At 38.0% G+C, this 17,916-nt stretch overlaps 1 protein-coding gene across 1 annotated transcript in view; it reads left to right on the plus strand.

Moving 5' to 3' along the window:
- Positions 1 to 17,916, plus strand: part of DNAH7 (dynein axonemal heavy chain 7) — a 211,659-nt gene that overhangs the window by 50,842 nt on the left and 142,901 nt on the right. Inside the window, exons 18-22 of the mRNA XM_036253338.1 lie at positions 477 to 1,162; positions 3,323 to 3,509; positions 10,134 to 10,327; positions 11,832 to 12,030; positions 14,742 to 14,882. Of these exons, the coding sequence (XP_036109231.1) occupies positions 477 to 1,162; positions 3,323 to 3,509; positions 10,134 to 10,327; positions 11,832 to 12,030; positions 14,742 to 14,882 (1,407 nt within the window). The remainder of the gene's footprint in view (positions 1 to 476; positions 1,163 to 3,322; positions 3,510 to 10,133; positions 10,328 to 11,831; positions 12,031 to 14,741; positions 14,883 to 17,916) is intronic.

Below are 17,916 nucleotides of genomic sequence, written 5' to 3' on the forward strand. Positions count from 1 at the left end.
TAAGGCGGCTCTTCTATTGCTTATATTATTATTGAATAATTGCTACTTAACTTTTGAGTAGTTATGTCCTTTCTCCTCAGCTGGATTACTAACTCCTTGGAGTTGGTACTTAGCAATAAATTTTTTTTCCCACAGCACCTAACACAATACTGTGTATGTTAAAAGTACTTAGGTTCTTGTGAATTAAAGAATGAAACTATATCCTCAGTATATCTAGATGGGCAAAGGCTTCTTTATATGTAAATTTATTTTACTGTGTTAAGAACTTAACCACTCACTGCTCTCTGGAAACTGTAATAAAAAGGAAATGGAAAAAGAGACTACTGCTCAGTGTTTCTAGATTAGGCCTAATGTAAATTTAACCTTAGGGCTTAGTGAGGAGTTTTATTGGGTCATATTTAATATAAATATTTTTTAAACTTAATTTGGAATATCATTCACTTTCAGACTAATAAATTTAATACCTGTTCTTCCAGATTGAGCAGTTTAATGCTGAAGAGGAGGCATTTGGTTGGCTACCATCACTGTATCCTCAACGCAAAAAAATCCAAGATGGTTTGAACCCCTATCTTCGACTCTATGAAACTGCTGTCGAATTTAGCAACAAATATAGAGGATGGACAGAAGGCCCATATCACAAGGTGAATCCAGACCAAGTAGAAACAGATGTTGGAAATTACTGGAGAGGACTATATAAGCTGGAGAAAACCTTCCATGATACTCCAAATGCACTGGCAATGACCAAAAGAGTAAGAGCAAAGGTAGAAGATTTCAAGCAGTACATTCCTCTCATTCAAGTGATCTGTAACCCTGGCCTGCGCCCCAGGCACTGGGAGGCTATGTCCAACATCGTTGGTTTCCCCCTGCAGCCCGCAGATGACTCCACCATCTCCCCTTTTTTAGACATGAACCTGGAACCATATTTGGATAGATTCGAAGGTATTAGTGAAGGAGCTAGCAAAGAATATTCTCTCGAAAAGGCCTTGGAGAAGATGATTAATGAGTGGGATACAATGCAATTTGTCATTCTCTCTTATAGAGAATCTGGGACATTTATTTTGTCATCAGTTGATGAAATTCAGATGTTATTGGATGACCACATCATTAAGACACAGACAATGCGAGGCTCTCCTTTCATCAAGCCTTATGAAAAACAAATGAGGTAAAGTCCTATTTATATGACAGTGTTACAGAAATCAACACTTGCTTTGTTACCAAAATCATCACTTGCGTGTAATGTAGAGTTGTTTTTTCAAATTGATTCTGCATTCCCTACTTAATTTTGTAAATAGTTCGTTGTAAGGAATGATAACCTTCATTGCTTTTGGGAGAGTATTGATCTTTTTTTCTGTCATCTATATTCATAACAAAGGTAGTGGACAATCAGCTTCTATATATTTATTTTATTGCCTGCCATCTAATCGTACATATTTGACTCTCAAAAATAATTTTGTGTCTATAGAACCCATAAATTATAAAACTGAAAATAATGTCATTTTTTAAATATACTAATTAGTTCCTTGTAGATAATCCCTAAAGGTCTATTGTCATATCCACTCCTATGCATGAAGGATTGCTAGGTAAATGCGAAAAAATGAAACTGTGATTTTAGTCTGATATTTTAGGCATTTGACTCAGCCCATTAAATTAAACTCTTATTCCATATGTCAATTTTTATAATTTGTAATAAGTTTATATTTTACCTTAAAAAGAGAGTAAATACAAATCAGAATACCATCTTCAATATGAAAATGCACAGCAAGGAAAGCTAACGTGTGGTGATATCTGCCTTTGATCATTAGTTATTCTAAACCTGAGCGTGCTCCGGCTCGGTCTCGCCCTTGGATTGCTCAGCCTCCTGCCCGGCTTCCTCCAGTGTGCTCATCAAGACTAATTTTTGAAACACTGTGATAGTGGTAAATCTAGAGTCTATTTTTAAGGACTATGCATGAGACCATTAGCCAGTGAGAAATTCTTCTGCATCAGTCAGAGAGCAGATGCAGAAAGAGGGAAGCAGAAGTGTTTATTTCTTCTTGTAAAAGAGGTTGAACAAATTCATTGATAAACATTGAAAGGAAAGTGTTTTTAAAAAGCCATGCGAAAGTGCCTGGTGACTTTTAGAACTCCTGTTTATATTTCTTGGTGTTAACAATCTAAAATGGCAGATCTCCACGTAGAACTGATGTGCAGTGTGTTCACGTACACATAAAGCTGTCTCTTTTCTGTTGCTGTTAACCAACCATCCTTCTTTATGGCTTTGGTAGCTCTTAGAGCATAGTGGTTACAGCTGTCTGGGTTCCAGTCTGGCTCTATCACTTACTGGTTGGGTGAACTTGAATGTGATTCTTACCTCTATGTGCCTTAGTCTCCCCATTGACATATATGTGAGAATGTGAGGATAGAGCAAATACATACTGAGACCTTAAAAATGTGCTTGTAAAATTGTCAGCTTATGGTGTAATTATATTTGTTCTTGAGGAAATCAAGTTATTGTTTTTGTTCTCCATATTTAGAAATGAACTGATAAACTATTATAAAGTCTAAAGTGCTTCCTTCTCATGAATGACACACAAATATGTTTAGGATTATGTAGATTTTTTTTAAATGCCAGTTATATCTTTTATTCTGCCCGGCTGGTGTGCCTCACTGATTGAGCATAGACTCATGCACCAAGGGGTCACCGGTTTGATTCCCGGTCAGGGCACATGCCCAGGTTGTGGGCCCGATCCCCAGTGTGGCATGCAGGAGGCAGCCAATCAGTGTTCTCTCTCATTGATGTTTCTCTCTCTCTCCCTCTCCTTTCCTCTCTCTAAAAATCAATAAAGAAAAAAACAATTTTTTATAAGAAATATTTCATTATGGAAATAAAGCCTTGATGGACCCCCCCCCTTTTTTTTTTTAAAGAGGAATATTAAAGGAAATGAATCTTGGATATAACCACCTTTCCTAAGACATTCAGAATGCCCTTCATTGAGAACACCAGTACTGTTTCCAAATCTCATTTCTCAATGTATACCCTCTAGCCATGGAACTGGATTGCAGAAAGGTTTATTGTCACAGCATCTATGGAAACTAGCCCATTTGTAGATAGGTATATCTTAACATGATATATATCTATATAAGCATAAATGTTGATGTTAATATTATAAAACAGATTGTGTAGAACAAATATACTGAATTATCTTTGACTGAAAACTGATGAATGGGCATTGGGATAACAACACTGCGTACAAGGTTGACAGTCTAGTCGTGGTTAGAGGTGAACCGTCTGAAACGTTGCTTGGCTTGCGGTTGATGAGCGCCGCTGTGTTTTGCTTCTCAGGGAATGGGAAGGCAAGCTCCTGCTGCTCCAGGAGATTCTGGACGAGTGGCTCAAGGTCCAAGCCACATGGCTGTACTTGGAGCCCATTTTCAGCTCCCCGGACATCATGTCTCAGATGCCTGAGGAAGGCCGACGGTTTACAACTGTGGATAAAACATGGAGAGATATCATGAAAAGTGTCGTACAAGTAGGTGAAAATCTCTGAGAATGTGATTATTTGGTTGAAATCACATAATTTTTGTTTTTAAAACAATCCAAATAAGCCATTGTCTTTTCTGCACCCACATGCCCTTTTCAGACAACATCTTAGACTTAGCAAGGAATATCAGAAGCAAAATAGATATTCTGTCCTGATGACTTCTTGAGGTCCAAACTGAATTTGCATTATTTTTTTAACTAATTAATTTATTTTTGTTACAGATGTTTCTCCTTTTTCCCCCACTGATCCCCCCCCCCCCGCCCTGTCCCCGGCTTGAATTTGCATTATTTAATGACATTTGAGTCTATTTGTGGTTCTTACCGTCTGCTCTGATAGGAAGGCCTTGTGCTCAGCGCTTGCTGCTCCAGCTATGCTACAGCCCACTGTTAGGGGCTACGGCACAACTGCCGTGCTGAGGTGGAAACATGTCAGCATGCAGCCACTCAATCAACAACTTTCTCTGTAGGGACCTAAAAAGAGAAGAGTTGCAAAGATAGATAAATCCAAAAAGCCCAACATATACAAACAAAATGCAATCAGTTAATCAACACACAAATAATGTACAGGAGAACTCTCACGTCAAGGAGGGAATTCAATAAAAACCACACGCACTGAAAAGGGTATGATTTTTGTTCAATTCAAAAGACAGTTATTTACTACCTGCAAAGCACCGTGTGTATGTTATTGGAAGTTAAGATTAAAATATGTAATTTAATTCACAGCTTTGCCAGATGTGAAAAGTAGTTTACCGACTAGCAAGAGGGCATGGTGAAAATTGGGAATAGGGACATTGGGGTGGATTTGACCTTCATCTGCACACTTGCAGAGCCTCCCTTGCCAGAAGCCTGAGGAATACAGAAGGCAGTGTATTGTGATGGTGCTTGTTTAAGGAGGGAAGAACCTGTTATATGCAGGCAAAAGTATTGATGTGAGTGCACTTACCAGAGATGCTGGTTTCAATGTGCTAGTCGAGGAGATGTAAATGGTTCTGTTTACTTGCTTTTTCGACCAAAACCTGGCTTCTGTGATGTCCTACTTAAATGAAGCTGAAATGTCAGAAAATTCTTGCTATGGTTTAAATAAATTAGAGATTTGTTTATAGATGTTTCTGCAAAATATCCTTGCACCATACAGAAGTAAAAATTATAGCCCCAGCTAGGGGCAGACTAAAAGGGCAGTAGCAAGGTGATCTCTCTAGTGGGCACACCATCAATGAATAGATTAGTGTTTTGTTTTTAACCTCGCTTAGGAAGATGGTCAGAAGTGTGGATCTACATTGACCATGGTCAATAGCAAAGTGTTTGGCTGCATGATCAAGAACTTAGAAGAAACAAGATTGGAAGTTTGGTAACAAGGAGATCTGGGGAAGAAGTATACAGGATCACAGAATAGACTAGAATATGAGTATATTTGTGCTCCATGTAAATGTTTAATAAAAGACATCACTGCCAGAGGAGGTACTTAATTATATAGTTGATCATTGATCTGTTCTATGAATGTCATTCACTGTGAATGTCAGCACAGTGACCTATGAATAATCATATTGAATAATACAAATAGAATAATCAATACTAATATTTCCCAGACATGGGAACTTTTGAGAGTTAAAGCAATGAAAAGTAAGCCTGTAAAGCAAGCATAAACCAGAACTCTCTTCCTCAAACTTGGATGTATGGATATATGGTCACTCTAGCTATAAACAAAGAAGTCATGATGGCAGCGATGGAAATTATGGGAAGACCTGTCATCATGGCAATACCTTACCAACACTGCCAAGTGCCCAAGTTGCCAACAGCAGAAACTAACATCATACTTCTGATGCAGCACCACCCCCGAAGGGACCAGGCAACCACCGAGGAGGAATTAAATGCACTGGACCTCTTTCAACAAAGAAGGGGACAAGGATTTGTCTGCACCAGCTGGATTTCTCCTTTCTCATCCCAGGCTTCTGCCAGCACTGTCGTGCATCGACTTACTGAATGAGTTATCGTCACAGTTTCCACACAACATTGCTTCTGCTAAGGATCTCACATTACAAGGGAAATGAGGCACCTGACCGACACTCGCGAGATGTACAGGTCCTAACGTGAGCACTGACCTTATGAAAAGTGGAATGTCTCATGTTGAAGACTCAGTGCTGCACCAATGGGAGGGCAGCGGTGTGTAAGTTTAGGGTGGTGTTCCAGAGGATACGCAGTATACATTCTCATCAGATCCAAATACACAGCTTCTTCCACAGGCAGAGTACGTGGGTCTAGGAACTCAGACATGAAAGTAAGAATGACACTTCTCATCAACTCACCCAATAAACTACTCACAAGTTTGCTTCCCAGCTTTTCCTTTTGCCAGTTAGTGTCCAGGGAGAAATGCTTCTGTATGGTTTCATTGAACAGAAAGTTCTTGATCTGCTCACCCTATCCTATACCTCTGTCCTTACACCTTTCCACCTGTACCACCTTACTTGCTCTTTCTAACCACACTGGCTTCCTTCCTTCCTTCCTTCCTTCCTTCCTTCCTTCCTTCCTTCCTTCCTTCCTTCCTTCCTTCCTCCCTCCCTCCCTCCCTCCCTCCCTCCCTCCCTTTCTTTTTTTAAGGACACATGTCAAACACACTTACTGGACCCTCTTCCTGAAATGCAAATGCTGTCCCTCCAGATATCTGCAGAGCTAACTAATACCTTTGCTTCCTTGAAGTCATTTAGAAAATATTATCTTTATAAAGAATCTTACATGGAAGCACGCTGTTTAAAATTGTCCTTCCTGGCACTCCTGGTCTCCTTTTTCTTATTTGTAGCATCCATCACCTTCTCATTTACACTGATTTATAAATTATTATGTTTATTATGTATTGTCTGCCTCCCCATGGAGGCTGAGCTTCTAGTCTGTTTTGTTCACTGTGGTGGCCCAAGCACTAAGAACAGTGCCTGACATATGACAGCCCTTGATAAATGTTTGTTCATTGAGTGAATGAATAGTTAGATTGAGATTGAGCTTTGAGGTACTGCTAGTTCTAAGAATTCTGAGTTTTTCTGAAAAACCTCTCTGATAATTCAGTTAGATGAGTGGGGCCTGTGATCTGAGTTAAGCAGAAACATCCTGGTTTATTCCTGGTGCGGTCAAAAGATCTCAGCGTTGTAAAGGGGCCGATGTGTCTGCTCCGTGAACCCACATTTCCCTTCTCAGTGCTTAAAAGATTTAACCAGGACCTTACCACCTCCTGTGTCCTGGGATTTCTGCTTAGGAACTTTTTGCTGCCAGAAGTTGACTGAGGCGGCTTGAGCTTAATACCATTAAGTGTATGAAACTGTACTTTCTGTGAAGCTTCTTGGCAGCAGTAATTAGAATGCTCTCTGCATCCCCAAATTAAAGTTCCAGGCTCCCAATATCACAGGCATTAGATTTAGAAATGTAAATCAGCCTCAGATTGTCGTTTGAGCTGATGAGAGTGGGGATAACTTGTGAAGTAAAAGGAGACACACAAAATTTATATAATTCTTCCTTTAACCAAAACAATGACAGTTAATAGTTCCTTTTCTTTCCCTCCAGGGGATAGAAAGTAATTAAAGTGTCAAGGGAGCCTTGCCTAGTTTCAATTTTCTAGTAGCTTCCTATTGTAACATCCTATTGTTCTGTCCGGAGAACACCGGCTAATAAATACCAGCCTGGTACAACCTGGCAGCTTGTACGTTTCTTGAGCGCCTCTGCGTTTCCACAGGTGTAACCCTCCTGCGCTCACCCACGCGTTCCACGCGCGTCTCTGGACCACCTGCTCCGCACCAGCGTGTCACCGCAGTGCTCAGAGGCACGGAAAAGCCTGTTTTACTTTACTGTGATAAATATCTTACCTGAAGGATGTCAGATTATAAAATGTTTATTTTAGCTTCACAATAACCGACTGAATGATGTAGGTGCCTCCTTTCCCCCCAGATTCCATCTGCTCCCTGCTTCTCTTTAACACACAATTATGGAAGGAAAATAAAAAGAGTAGCTTCAAGTGCATGTGTGTTTGCGGCACCAGATTTGGTGCTTCAAATAGTTTATCTAATTGGATCCTCATAACAACTTTTAGAGAGAGCTCTTATCCCCATTTAAAAGATAAAAAAACAAAGACTGGGGTTAAGTAAATGACCCAAGGCGACACAGGTAATGAGGAGGAATACGGGTTAGGAACCAGGTCTGTGCTGTCCTTGATCTGATACAGTCTTTATTATGTTAACCTTCGAATGGGAAGAGCGTGAAGGCAGCTGGTTTCCAGCCATGAGATGATTACTCTCATATATATATAAACACACACACACACACAAACACACACACACACATATTTTAAGTTCATACACAAAGGTGCATAAATTATTGCCTATGTTTATTTAGAAATAACATATTTGGCACAGAGTCATTGAGCTAATTTGGTTAAAATAGTTTTGATCTCAGGAATCCAAAAACAAAAAAATTTACTTCAATGCTAAGTATTTCCAGAGGTATTTCCTTTGTAACTGGAATAGCTAGGGAAAGAAATATGAACTGTTGTTTTGAACAACTGAGTTTTGTTTTAGCTTTCAAATTTCAGATCCAAAATAGCAACAGTGCAATAAATTTTTTGGCTGAGAATAAAACAAATATTGTTAATTTGTGAAAGGGATTTTTCACATTTATTAGCAATCACTCAGCCTCCCCCACCCAACAAAGGAAGGCATGCTTCTCCAGAAGGTGGCGCTATAAGAACAGCATTTTGGGTTTTGGATGTAAGTCTGAGAGAGTATGTTCACACTCCTTTACCCAGTGAACTGCACATTTAAATTATGACCCGAGTTGCTGTCAGGCTTCTTTTTGTGTGTTTAAAAAAATATTTATTTGAAACAAACTGTTGGGAATAAATAATTAAAAAAAAAAATTGTGTTTCTTTAAAGATAAATGAATCTAATTGTATGTTTCATATTTCACATGAACCTCTTTTATTGAGAAAACAGATTAATGATAATTATTTTGTTCTTTGATTAAATTGCTGTGTTTCTAAGTTATATTGTTGTAATTCAAAACAAAGACAGCATTGTATCTTTCCTTTTCAGCCACATTCAAAATATATTAACAGAAACATACTTTAGAGACTCCTGCAATGGGATAAAATTTCTGTATGAAACAATTTACAGCTGACATTTTGGGCTGATCTCTTAGTCATGGCTGAGTACCAAAAATAAGTTTAATTAGTTAATTTTGAAATTCTACCTTTAATTTTTAGCAATATTCTCTTGATCTAATTTCATGTACATTTTTTAAAAATGCCCAGTTACTTACATTAATAAAAGCACTGGTGTGCTCGCACAGAGTTTATAAAGTGGCCTGGTGATTAAGCACCCCTTTTGAGCACCTGTAAGCTTATTCAGTAACTATTTTTACTTTGTCATTGTTATCAGTGGTGAACACTGAGTTTGGAATTATAAGTCCAAGACGACCTGGATGACATCAATCATGTGTTAAAGAAAAAAGAAAAAGTAAAAAGAATTTATTTCAATTATCTAAATTCTATTTTAATATACATTTCTAAAGATTTTCATAAACCCAGTGGTTACTTGTAGCAGTATTTTAAGAAATCAACAAACTCTTTGCTTTTTAAAAATATCAGTTTCTGCCCTGGCTGGGTAGCTCAGTTGGTTGGAGCATCATCCCATACACCAAAAGTTTTCAGGTTCGATTCCTGGTCAAGGCACATACCTAAGATTCAGGTTTGATACCAGTTGGGGTGTGTACAGGAGGCAACCGATCGAAGTTTCTCACATCAGTGTTTCTCTTTCCCTCCCTTCCTCTCTCACTAAAAAGTCAAAATGAAAACATATCCTTGGGTGAGGATTTTTTTAAAATCAGTTCTTAAGATCAACTTTTGGTGATAATTCTTACCTTGAATTCCATAGTATAAAAGCACACTTAAAAAATAAAATACTTGATTATGTTTGAATCATTTTAGAGCAAACAACTCCCACGACACTGTCATGTGATAGATGCTCAGAAATCCATAACCTAAAAGTAGAACAGTTTTAGTCTCCAGTGTTCAGAAGAACACACCTGAGCTCGTCTTTCACGAGCAATGTGTAATGCAGTTCTTTGCGATGTAAGATCTTTATCTGCACCCTTGCTCCCCACCCCAACACTTATTTTAATCTATAGTTATCAAATAGAGATTATGTTGTTTTATTATTAATAATAATATTCAAAATAATAATTACAATGATGATTTATCTTTTTAGAGTACATTTTCTCAAAGAATAAAAGACAAACATATCCCATATCATTTTGTTTGCTCCCATCCTTCTTGTGAGTTCAGTGTTCCTTCTCACCCTCCGCCTCTCCCTGTCCCTGTCCCTCCCAGTTCCCACCGACTCTTGCTCATTTTCTCTCTCACAACTAGAAGGAGATTGTGAACATCTCCAAGGATCAAGTCAACATGACTTTTACATCATTAAAGAGACATTGACTATGCAAGACTACTTTTTAAAAATAAATATTTACTTCAAATTTTGCATAAACTTTGATTAAGGACATGTCATCTCAAATATAATGTGAACATAAAGTTTATATATAGTATTTTTGACTCGAGTATTCTTTTCCCTTTTGTGTTTAGGATAAACATGTTCTGACAGTTGTAACTATTGAGAGAATATTGGAAAGGCTGAAAAAATGTAATGAGCTTTTGGAACTCATCCTTAAAGGACTCAATGAATATTTAGAAAAGAAACGTCTCTTCTTCCCCAGATTCTTTTTCTTGTCTAATGATGAACTTCTTGAGATATTATCTGAGACTAAAGATCCTACTAGGTAAGTAAGTCACATGGCTAAATTTATCTGCTTAAACTTAATTTTTATAATAAGGCAGAATATAAATAAATATGTAAATAATAGTTCATATAATAACTTTTAAAAAGACTATTGTGAATATTATCAATAACCAATCTAAGATAATTATTTAAAACATAAGTAATATCATTGAATGATATTTTTCCAAATGTGATCAACCTTGGAGTGGATTTCTTATTTCATCACATATTCCCTTACACATATTTTCAGAACACATCGCCCTTCTATGTCACATTCAGAATAAAAGTTCGTGTCCTCACTGGTTTGCAGTGACCCACACAGGCGATTCCCCGTTATCCTTGCTGTTCATCGTCTCGCTCTCTCCACTACACTGCTTGCCACCCCCCCCAAAAGGGGCAGCCTCCTCCCTCATGTACTGTTCCCTTCACCTAGGATGCTCCTTACCCAAATATCCACAAGCCTCTCTTACCCCCTGTAGGTGTTTGTGGAAACCTGCTCAAACACCTGCCATTCAGGAGGCCTTTTCTGACTTCTCAGTTGAAAATGGCAACCCCTCCCAGCACTCCCTGGCCACCTATTCTGGACTAGCTTCTTGTCTTTATTTTTCTTCGGCGTGTCTTAGTCTATACTGTACTTTATCTGTTTACTGTTTGATTTCCTGTAGCAGAATATAAGCACCATTATGGCAGAAATTTTTGACTGCTTTTTCCCCTCAATGCTGCTGAGTCCTGCTTCCTTAGAAGAATATATAGCATATGACAAATAGTGAATAGATATTTGTTAAACAAATTAATTAATTTTGTGCCTTGTGTCTTCAAAGTAGGAGACAAGTATTTCAGGCAAAAAGGTCAGTTTTGGCTCAGATTTCTATCTGAGTCTTATACTCTGCTTTTTTATTGCCTATTTGAAAGATGTAGTCAGTTGATTATTGGTTATGTACCAAAAATGAGAGCTTTAGCCAATTCCAATATATTACAATGAAAAGACTAAAGTAGGGTAGCTTTAAAGCAGATGCCCAGTAAACTGTACAGTACTTACTGTCTAAACCTGGTTCAGGTTTTGCAGACAGTCTCTGAGGATCCCAGCTGAAACGGCAACTTCTGTGCATTTGAAGATTTTTCAGATCAGTTTATTATCTGTTAGTCAAGATTCACCTGCTCCTTATGTTACTTTTAAATCTTTTGATTCACCGTGTTGGAAACAAAGCCTCCCGGATGTCTCTTCTGCGGCTCTTATTATAATTGTAATTTTATTGATCTTTTTGTGATTATTGAATTAATGATGACCTCGCACTGGACTGTATAACCCATGCAGGCAGGAATTCAGTCTTTTTTTTTTTCCTCACCACCTTATCTCCAGCAGCATTTAGCAGGGGCCTAACACATTATGCACATTTATGAATTTTGAATGAGGATTGGTGCACAAAGAACGAATATTTAAAGAATTGCTTTACTCCGTTTGATTCTCTTAAACGTTTTTTTTTTTTGTTTTTTTTTCCTGGCAGGGTGCAACCTCACTTGAAGAAATGTTTTGAAGGAATTGCAAAGGTAGAATTTACAGAGACGTTAGACATTACTCACATGAAGAGCAGCGAAGGAGAGGTCGTGGAGCTCATAGAGACCATTTCAACAGTCAAAGCCAGAGGTCAAGTGGAAAAGTGGTTGGTTGAGTTAGAGAGAATTATGATTCAATCCATCCACAAGGTAGCTGGCTGTATTTATTATTATTTCTAGTAAATATGATAGAATATTAATGTATCATTGATAAATGCACTGTTGCCTAGACATAAATTATGTCATGGATTACAAATTTAATTATAATAGATAGCTTAAAGACAAAGAGATGGTCTATGATATTAATTTTGTAGTGACTCACTTGAAAAGTGGGTCAAAATACCATCCATTCCAGAGAAAACTTAGGTTTTAGTCATGAGTCTGTCTCATTTCTTATAGCCACACGTTGGTGCTTTTGTGATTAATTAGACGCACTTTGGTCTACACTGTCTATCTTCAGCATTGCCTTAGAATCCCCTCTCTACGGTTTCACATCCTTGACATGTATGTTTCTGTGGCAAATCCTTTTGTTCTGTGTATATACAAAATATGTACCAAAATGTTAGAAAATCATAAATATGTCCTACAATCAATGCTAACTTTATATTTTTCATATCATCTCATAAAGCATATTATCACCTAATCACTTGTAATTATTTTTGTTAGTGGAGAATTTCAAGTCATGGCAACAAATAGATGTGGACTGAGCACTTAAACTCATGTTTTACTATATTGAGGACTTAGCATTCAAGTTCCTTATCAAGAACAAAACTCATGGTTGAGCAGGGGATCATGAGGGAATGAATGCAAAGGAAATAAGGCATTCGGTCTCAATCAACAACAGCTTTCATTCATTTTTCAGATTTTCTCACATATTATTGAAAAAAATTAGAATTTAGATGTATAATGGATATCACAAGTCTTAATGCTTCTTTATCTTCTAAAATACAGTTTTAATATCTGCCTGCATAATATTTTCCCAGTAGATGTAAAGTCTTTTGGGCAGTTTCCCATTTCTCCCTATTATGGACTAAATTTTAATGAATAAACTTAAACATATAGCTGATTTCTTTGATTGAATTATTTACTTACTTATGATAATTCTCACGTGGAGGACCATGGGGCCAGAGGGTGAACCTTCACAGGCCTCGCTAAGCATTGACGAAGAGCACTCCCGTGTTGTGGCCGCTGGCAATGGAAACGAATTCCCTGTGACCACCACTCAGCAGCATGGAACTGGGTTATTTGCTTCGTTAATTGATGTAAACAGATAAAGTCATTATTTTAGACATATCTAATAGTATTTCAACTATTCTTTTAATTTTGCTTGTCAAAGCACTTAAAGAAAGGACTTCAGTTGCCATTTCAGAGCATTAAGATGGGGTGGCAAGGAATTGTGTAAGAAATATCTTCTCCAGATGTTCACGTGTAAGTTTGTGTTGGTGAAACACGTGAGCAAGTGCAATGTAAATATACATAGGAGATTTGTGTGTTACCTTTGTTGTGCTATATGTATCTGCATACTTGAAAGACTACTGCATGACTTAAACTAAGTGAATTTTATGTCATCTGTAAATCATTAAAAAATCGTGTTCTTGGCACATTTGACCCTTTATTGTTCTAGATGATCATGAGTTTAATGTAGCTAGCTACTCCCAAAATATACATAATTTATGTGTACACACACATATACATGTATACATATATATGATATACATAGATATAGTAATATATTTTACATACAATATTATAGACTTTTATGTAATCGTATTTCTCCTCATCCAACTTTATAGACGTTTGGGATTTAGATTTTAATGTCTTCCTCTCGTTCTCTCCACAGTGTCCTTCTAGAACACACATTATTGCACCCTTGTCATTTCTCTGCTCTGCCTTCTTTCCTATGTTCCTCCCACCTCTGTTACTCATCTCCACCTGCCCTCTCTGTGGCTTCCTCGGCCTTTTACATTTTCTCTATTATCAATAGCCAACGTCTCTGCTCAACTCCATAGACATACTAGCTAGACTAGAAATCCAAAAAGTTTCACCCATTCTTATATATTTCTCAGAAAAATCCAATTTTGACTTTTTTTCTGAAATTCAAACATTAAAGTGGGTATCACCTCACAGACGATGTCACTATTTTTGACTGATACATATAATAGATGAAAATGAGAATGTTACCCACTGATGGCTGGTAGAGAAAGTGGATGTATCAGTCCACTGAAAATGTCATGTAGCAAAGTACATGAGTTAGACTTCCTGCTCTACAACTCTCAACTCACCATGAATGAATTATACATTAGTCCCTGTCAGCAACATTAGTCCCTGTCATCGTTGCTGTTGGCATGAAACTATGGAACTGGGAAGGAGTGAGTTCTGCAAACACAGGAGGAACTTAAGAGAAATCGTGTGGTTTCCCTGAGAGTCCATGTACACATATGCATGTGGCCAAGTGGGGAGCTGATTGAGTTCAAAGTAAATTATTACCTATGAATTTGATGGGTCTCATTTTGGAAGTATTAGAATTTATGTTTTGCAATAAAGTTGCTTATGTCTCTTCAATCCAAATGTATCTAGGATATTTTGGGCTACAACTGGTCAAATAAATATTTGACATACCATGTTCACACCAATTGATCATGTATCAGCAAAATAAAATGTTTTGTAGTATAGGTATTTTACTCACAGGTACATGAATTAACTTGAATTTAAATAGTCTACAGATATGCTTCAAGTCTTTATACCTGGCTAAGATGTAAAAAGTTGAGCAGTATGAGTTAATCCGTCACCGTTTAGCTCTTCATTGTATAGCATGTTCAAGTGTGAAGCTGTTCATCTTTAGCATTTTTTTTTTCAATTAGGTGATTAAAGATGCAATTTTGGCTTATACACAATATGAACGAATTAAGTGGGTACGGGATTGGCCTGGGCAGACAGTTCTCTGTGTATCCCAAACCTTTTGGACAATAGAAGTACAAGCAGCTATTTTAGAGGGACAAGAGGTAAGGTATTTTTGTTGTTGTTTTATTCCTCACTCAAGGATACTGTTCCATTGATTTTTATATAGAGTGAGAGGGAGGGAGGGAAGGAGAGAGAGACCCATCGATTAGTTGCCTCCTGCACAACCCCGACAGGGGCCAGGGATCAAACCTGCAACTGAGGTACGTGCCCTTGACTGGGAATCGAACCCGAGACTCTTTGGTCTGAGGGCCAACGCTCCAAGCACTAAGCCAAAACAGCCAGGGAAAGAGGTGAGCTTTTACTACCCCCAAGTTTGTTAGCATTTTTTCAATAGTTATTATAAATAAAGACACTCAAAAAGTCAAGGGTACTTGAGTCTCAGTCTTGTTATTATATACATTTTTGTGCCTTGAAAAATAAAATTATAACAGGACTGAGAAACTTTCTAAACTCAGAAAGGATAATTCCTTTTCACACCTGGAGTAAAACGGTCCTGTGAAGACAAAGCACCAGACGCATTTTGACTAATTTTATATTTATTTTTAATGTATTGCTTTTGAATCAATAATTACTAATATTTTGAATGATGCTTAATTTGAAATATTCTAATATATTCGATGTAGGAATTTAGTAATACTAAATTGGTCCCCCCAACCACCAGCTATATTACTCACCACCACAGGGAAATAGTCTGAAGCAAATGTGAGCAAATCAACCAAATCCGTAGGCATCTTCCACTGTTTTTCATTTTGAATGTAGTGTTAACAAACCTCCACCTCTCTGTCAAAACTGTAGTTTTTCCTGGGCTTACTCCAAGCAGGCGGGAACAGGTAAGAGTTGAGGCAGGGCATTAACGTGTTAACTATAATCCTTTCATGCTCCAACCTAACTCCCAAGCACAATTTGAATCTCAAGGGACAGGTAATTTAGGTTACTACCTTTCAATATGTCCTCTGTTTAAAACTATCTGCTCTGCCTGTAATTCTTACTATACTTCATACAGACACAAATAGTTTTTTGGTTTATAACAGTGTCCGCTGCTACTGAGATGGAGTTGTTTATTTACACTTTGTTAGTCTATTCCGTTCCCCAGCCCCCTCATGTAACATGGTACAGATCTGGAGCCCTTCTCAGAGAAAGCCACGGAGGACCCCTGCCCCAAGGGCAACTGCACTTCACAGACCTCAGGTCCTCGGAAGCTAGTTCAGCAAGATTTAGCAAGTCAGTCTTTTGTTATTGTTCTTTGCCCGATTGGATTGCCCTCTTCCACTGTGTTTTATGGTGTTTTCAAAAGATGGTTTATGGTATGAAATTAAGCTTAATATGTGCCCTTAAACATGAATTCTTTCTTTTTCATCTGCTGGTGATTACCCTGTTTTAGTGTGCCCTTCATCCACGGCCTGTGGTCTGTCTCAGGAGGCTAGCATGTGTTTTCCTATTCTCTGTGTTGGTAATTCTCCCCCTTAATTAACGTGTGGTTCACGTTTGAAAGTGGTGACTTCGGTTGCGCTGCTGGAGACTCTTGGCAGCCTCTTAGCAGACTGGATGCTCCCTTCTCTGCGGATGGCCCACGTTGTCTGGGGCTTGATGCTACCACAGCGCTATGTGGTCCTGTCACACTCCCAGAGGACCCGCTCCCCTCGTGATCTGTGCTTCCATCTGTTTATTCAGTGAATGCCGAGTGTGGACCTAGCCCACATGAGGCCTTAGGGGGTAAGAGGGGTGAAAGGATCACAGCTGCCACGGAGCTCTGGGCATCGTAAGTACTGATGTGATTTTGAGTCAGTGTGTCTTTGGTATATGTAGAAGGATCTTGGTATTATAAAAATATCCGATTCCATTTTGGCCGAATATGATAGTAGTTAACTTCAGATTCATTAGCTCACTGTGCAGAATGGTTTACAAGGATTAAAATGTAACAAAAATACTACCAATATCATGATTTTTTTTTCAACCTAGAGTCTCTGACTTCTTATTGATTCATATAGTATAGTTCCTAAGGAACTCAGATGACCACAGTTTGAAGCTCAATTTTAATTCTCAATCTGCTTTTCTACTATATAAAAATACATTTTGCTTATGTAAATAGTAATAAATTTTGATGGACATATAATTTGTACTTTCTGGTCTAAAATTATATTTTTTTAATGCCTTGTGGTGAACTACAGGATGTGAGATCCGGGCTTTTCCTGATGAAATAAGATGCACCAAATGGCCTCGGTTCTGTTCCTTGGATCAGAACTGCCCTTACTAATTTACATACTCAAATTCACTGAGTGGCCCAAGAATTTAAACACTTATGATTATTTAAACATGGGTGGAATAGAAGTATATTTTTCACTACTTTCAAAAGCAAATTAATAACAATCATGTAAGTCATATAAAGGCCTTAGTGTTCAAGAACCAAACTTTTTTTTTTTAAATGACTTCCTTAAAATAAAATAAAAAGATAAATTATGTCAAGGAATAAAAAAAAGAAACCCCTTAAAGAAACAGTTTACCATCCCCAACTCCATCCTCCATCCTTTAAACTTTTTCTTATTCTTGGAAATCCTCGCTTGTAGATTCTCTGCTGCCACGTACCTGGCCCTAAAGGAATGAAATAAACTCAGTGCTGCATAAGGTTTATTAGATACTGTTGGGGTGAAGACACCCCCTCGGCCTGCCGGAGCCCAGCAACACTTCCCTTACGCTCAGCAGTTCGCATGGATCTAACTGGATTTCTGTTCACCTTCTCTTCTTTTAACTTATTAATTGCACGTACCCACCAGAAAAGAGACCCCAAAGCAAGCCTTAGAATTGGAATTAGTTCACTATAAACTAAAATGTGAGATGTTCTGTTTATTCGGACCTTTATATATTAAGTGGCACAAACACTACTCAGAAATCCTACAAGAGTACTAGAAGGACTTGTGCGATCCGAGGAGGGGCAGTCAGAATCGGGGTCTCGGGGCTTTCTTTCTGCTGTAGTTAGTATCTTGCTGTCTATCTTTAATCTCTACTGGTCTCAGGCAGGTTTTATTCTGCAGCAGGGAAAAAGGCTTATAATAGCTTCAGATTGGTATGCTAGTGAGA

This window comes from Molossus molossus, unplaced genomic scaffold (assembly GCF_014108415.1).
Source record: "Molossus molossus isolate mMolMol1 unplaced genomic scaffold, mMolMol1.p scaffold_m16_p_11, whole genome shotgun sequence".
NCBI classification, from domain to species: Eukaryota; Metazoa; Chordata; class Mammalia; order Chiroptera; family Molossidae; genus Molossus; species Molossus molossus.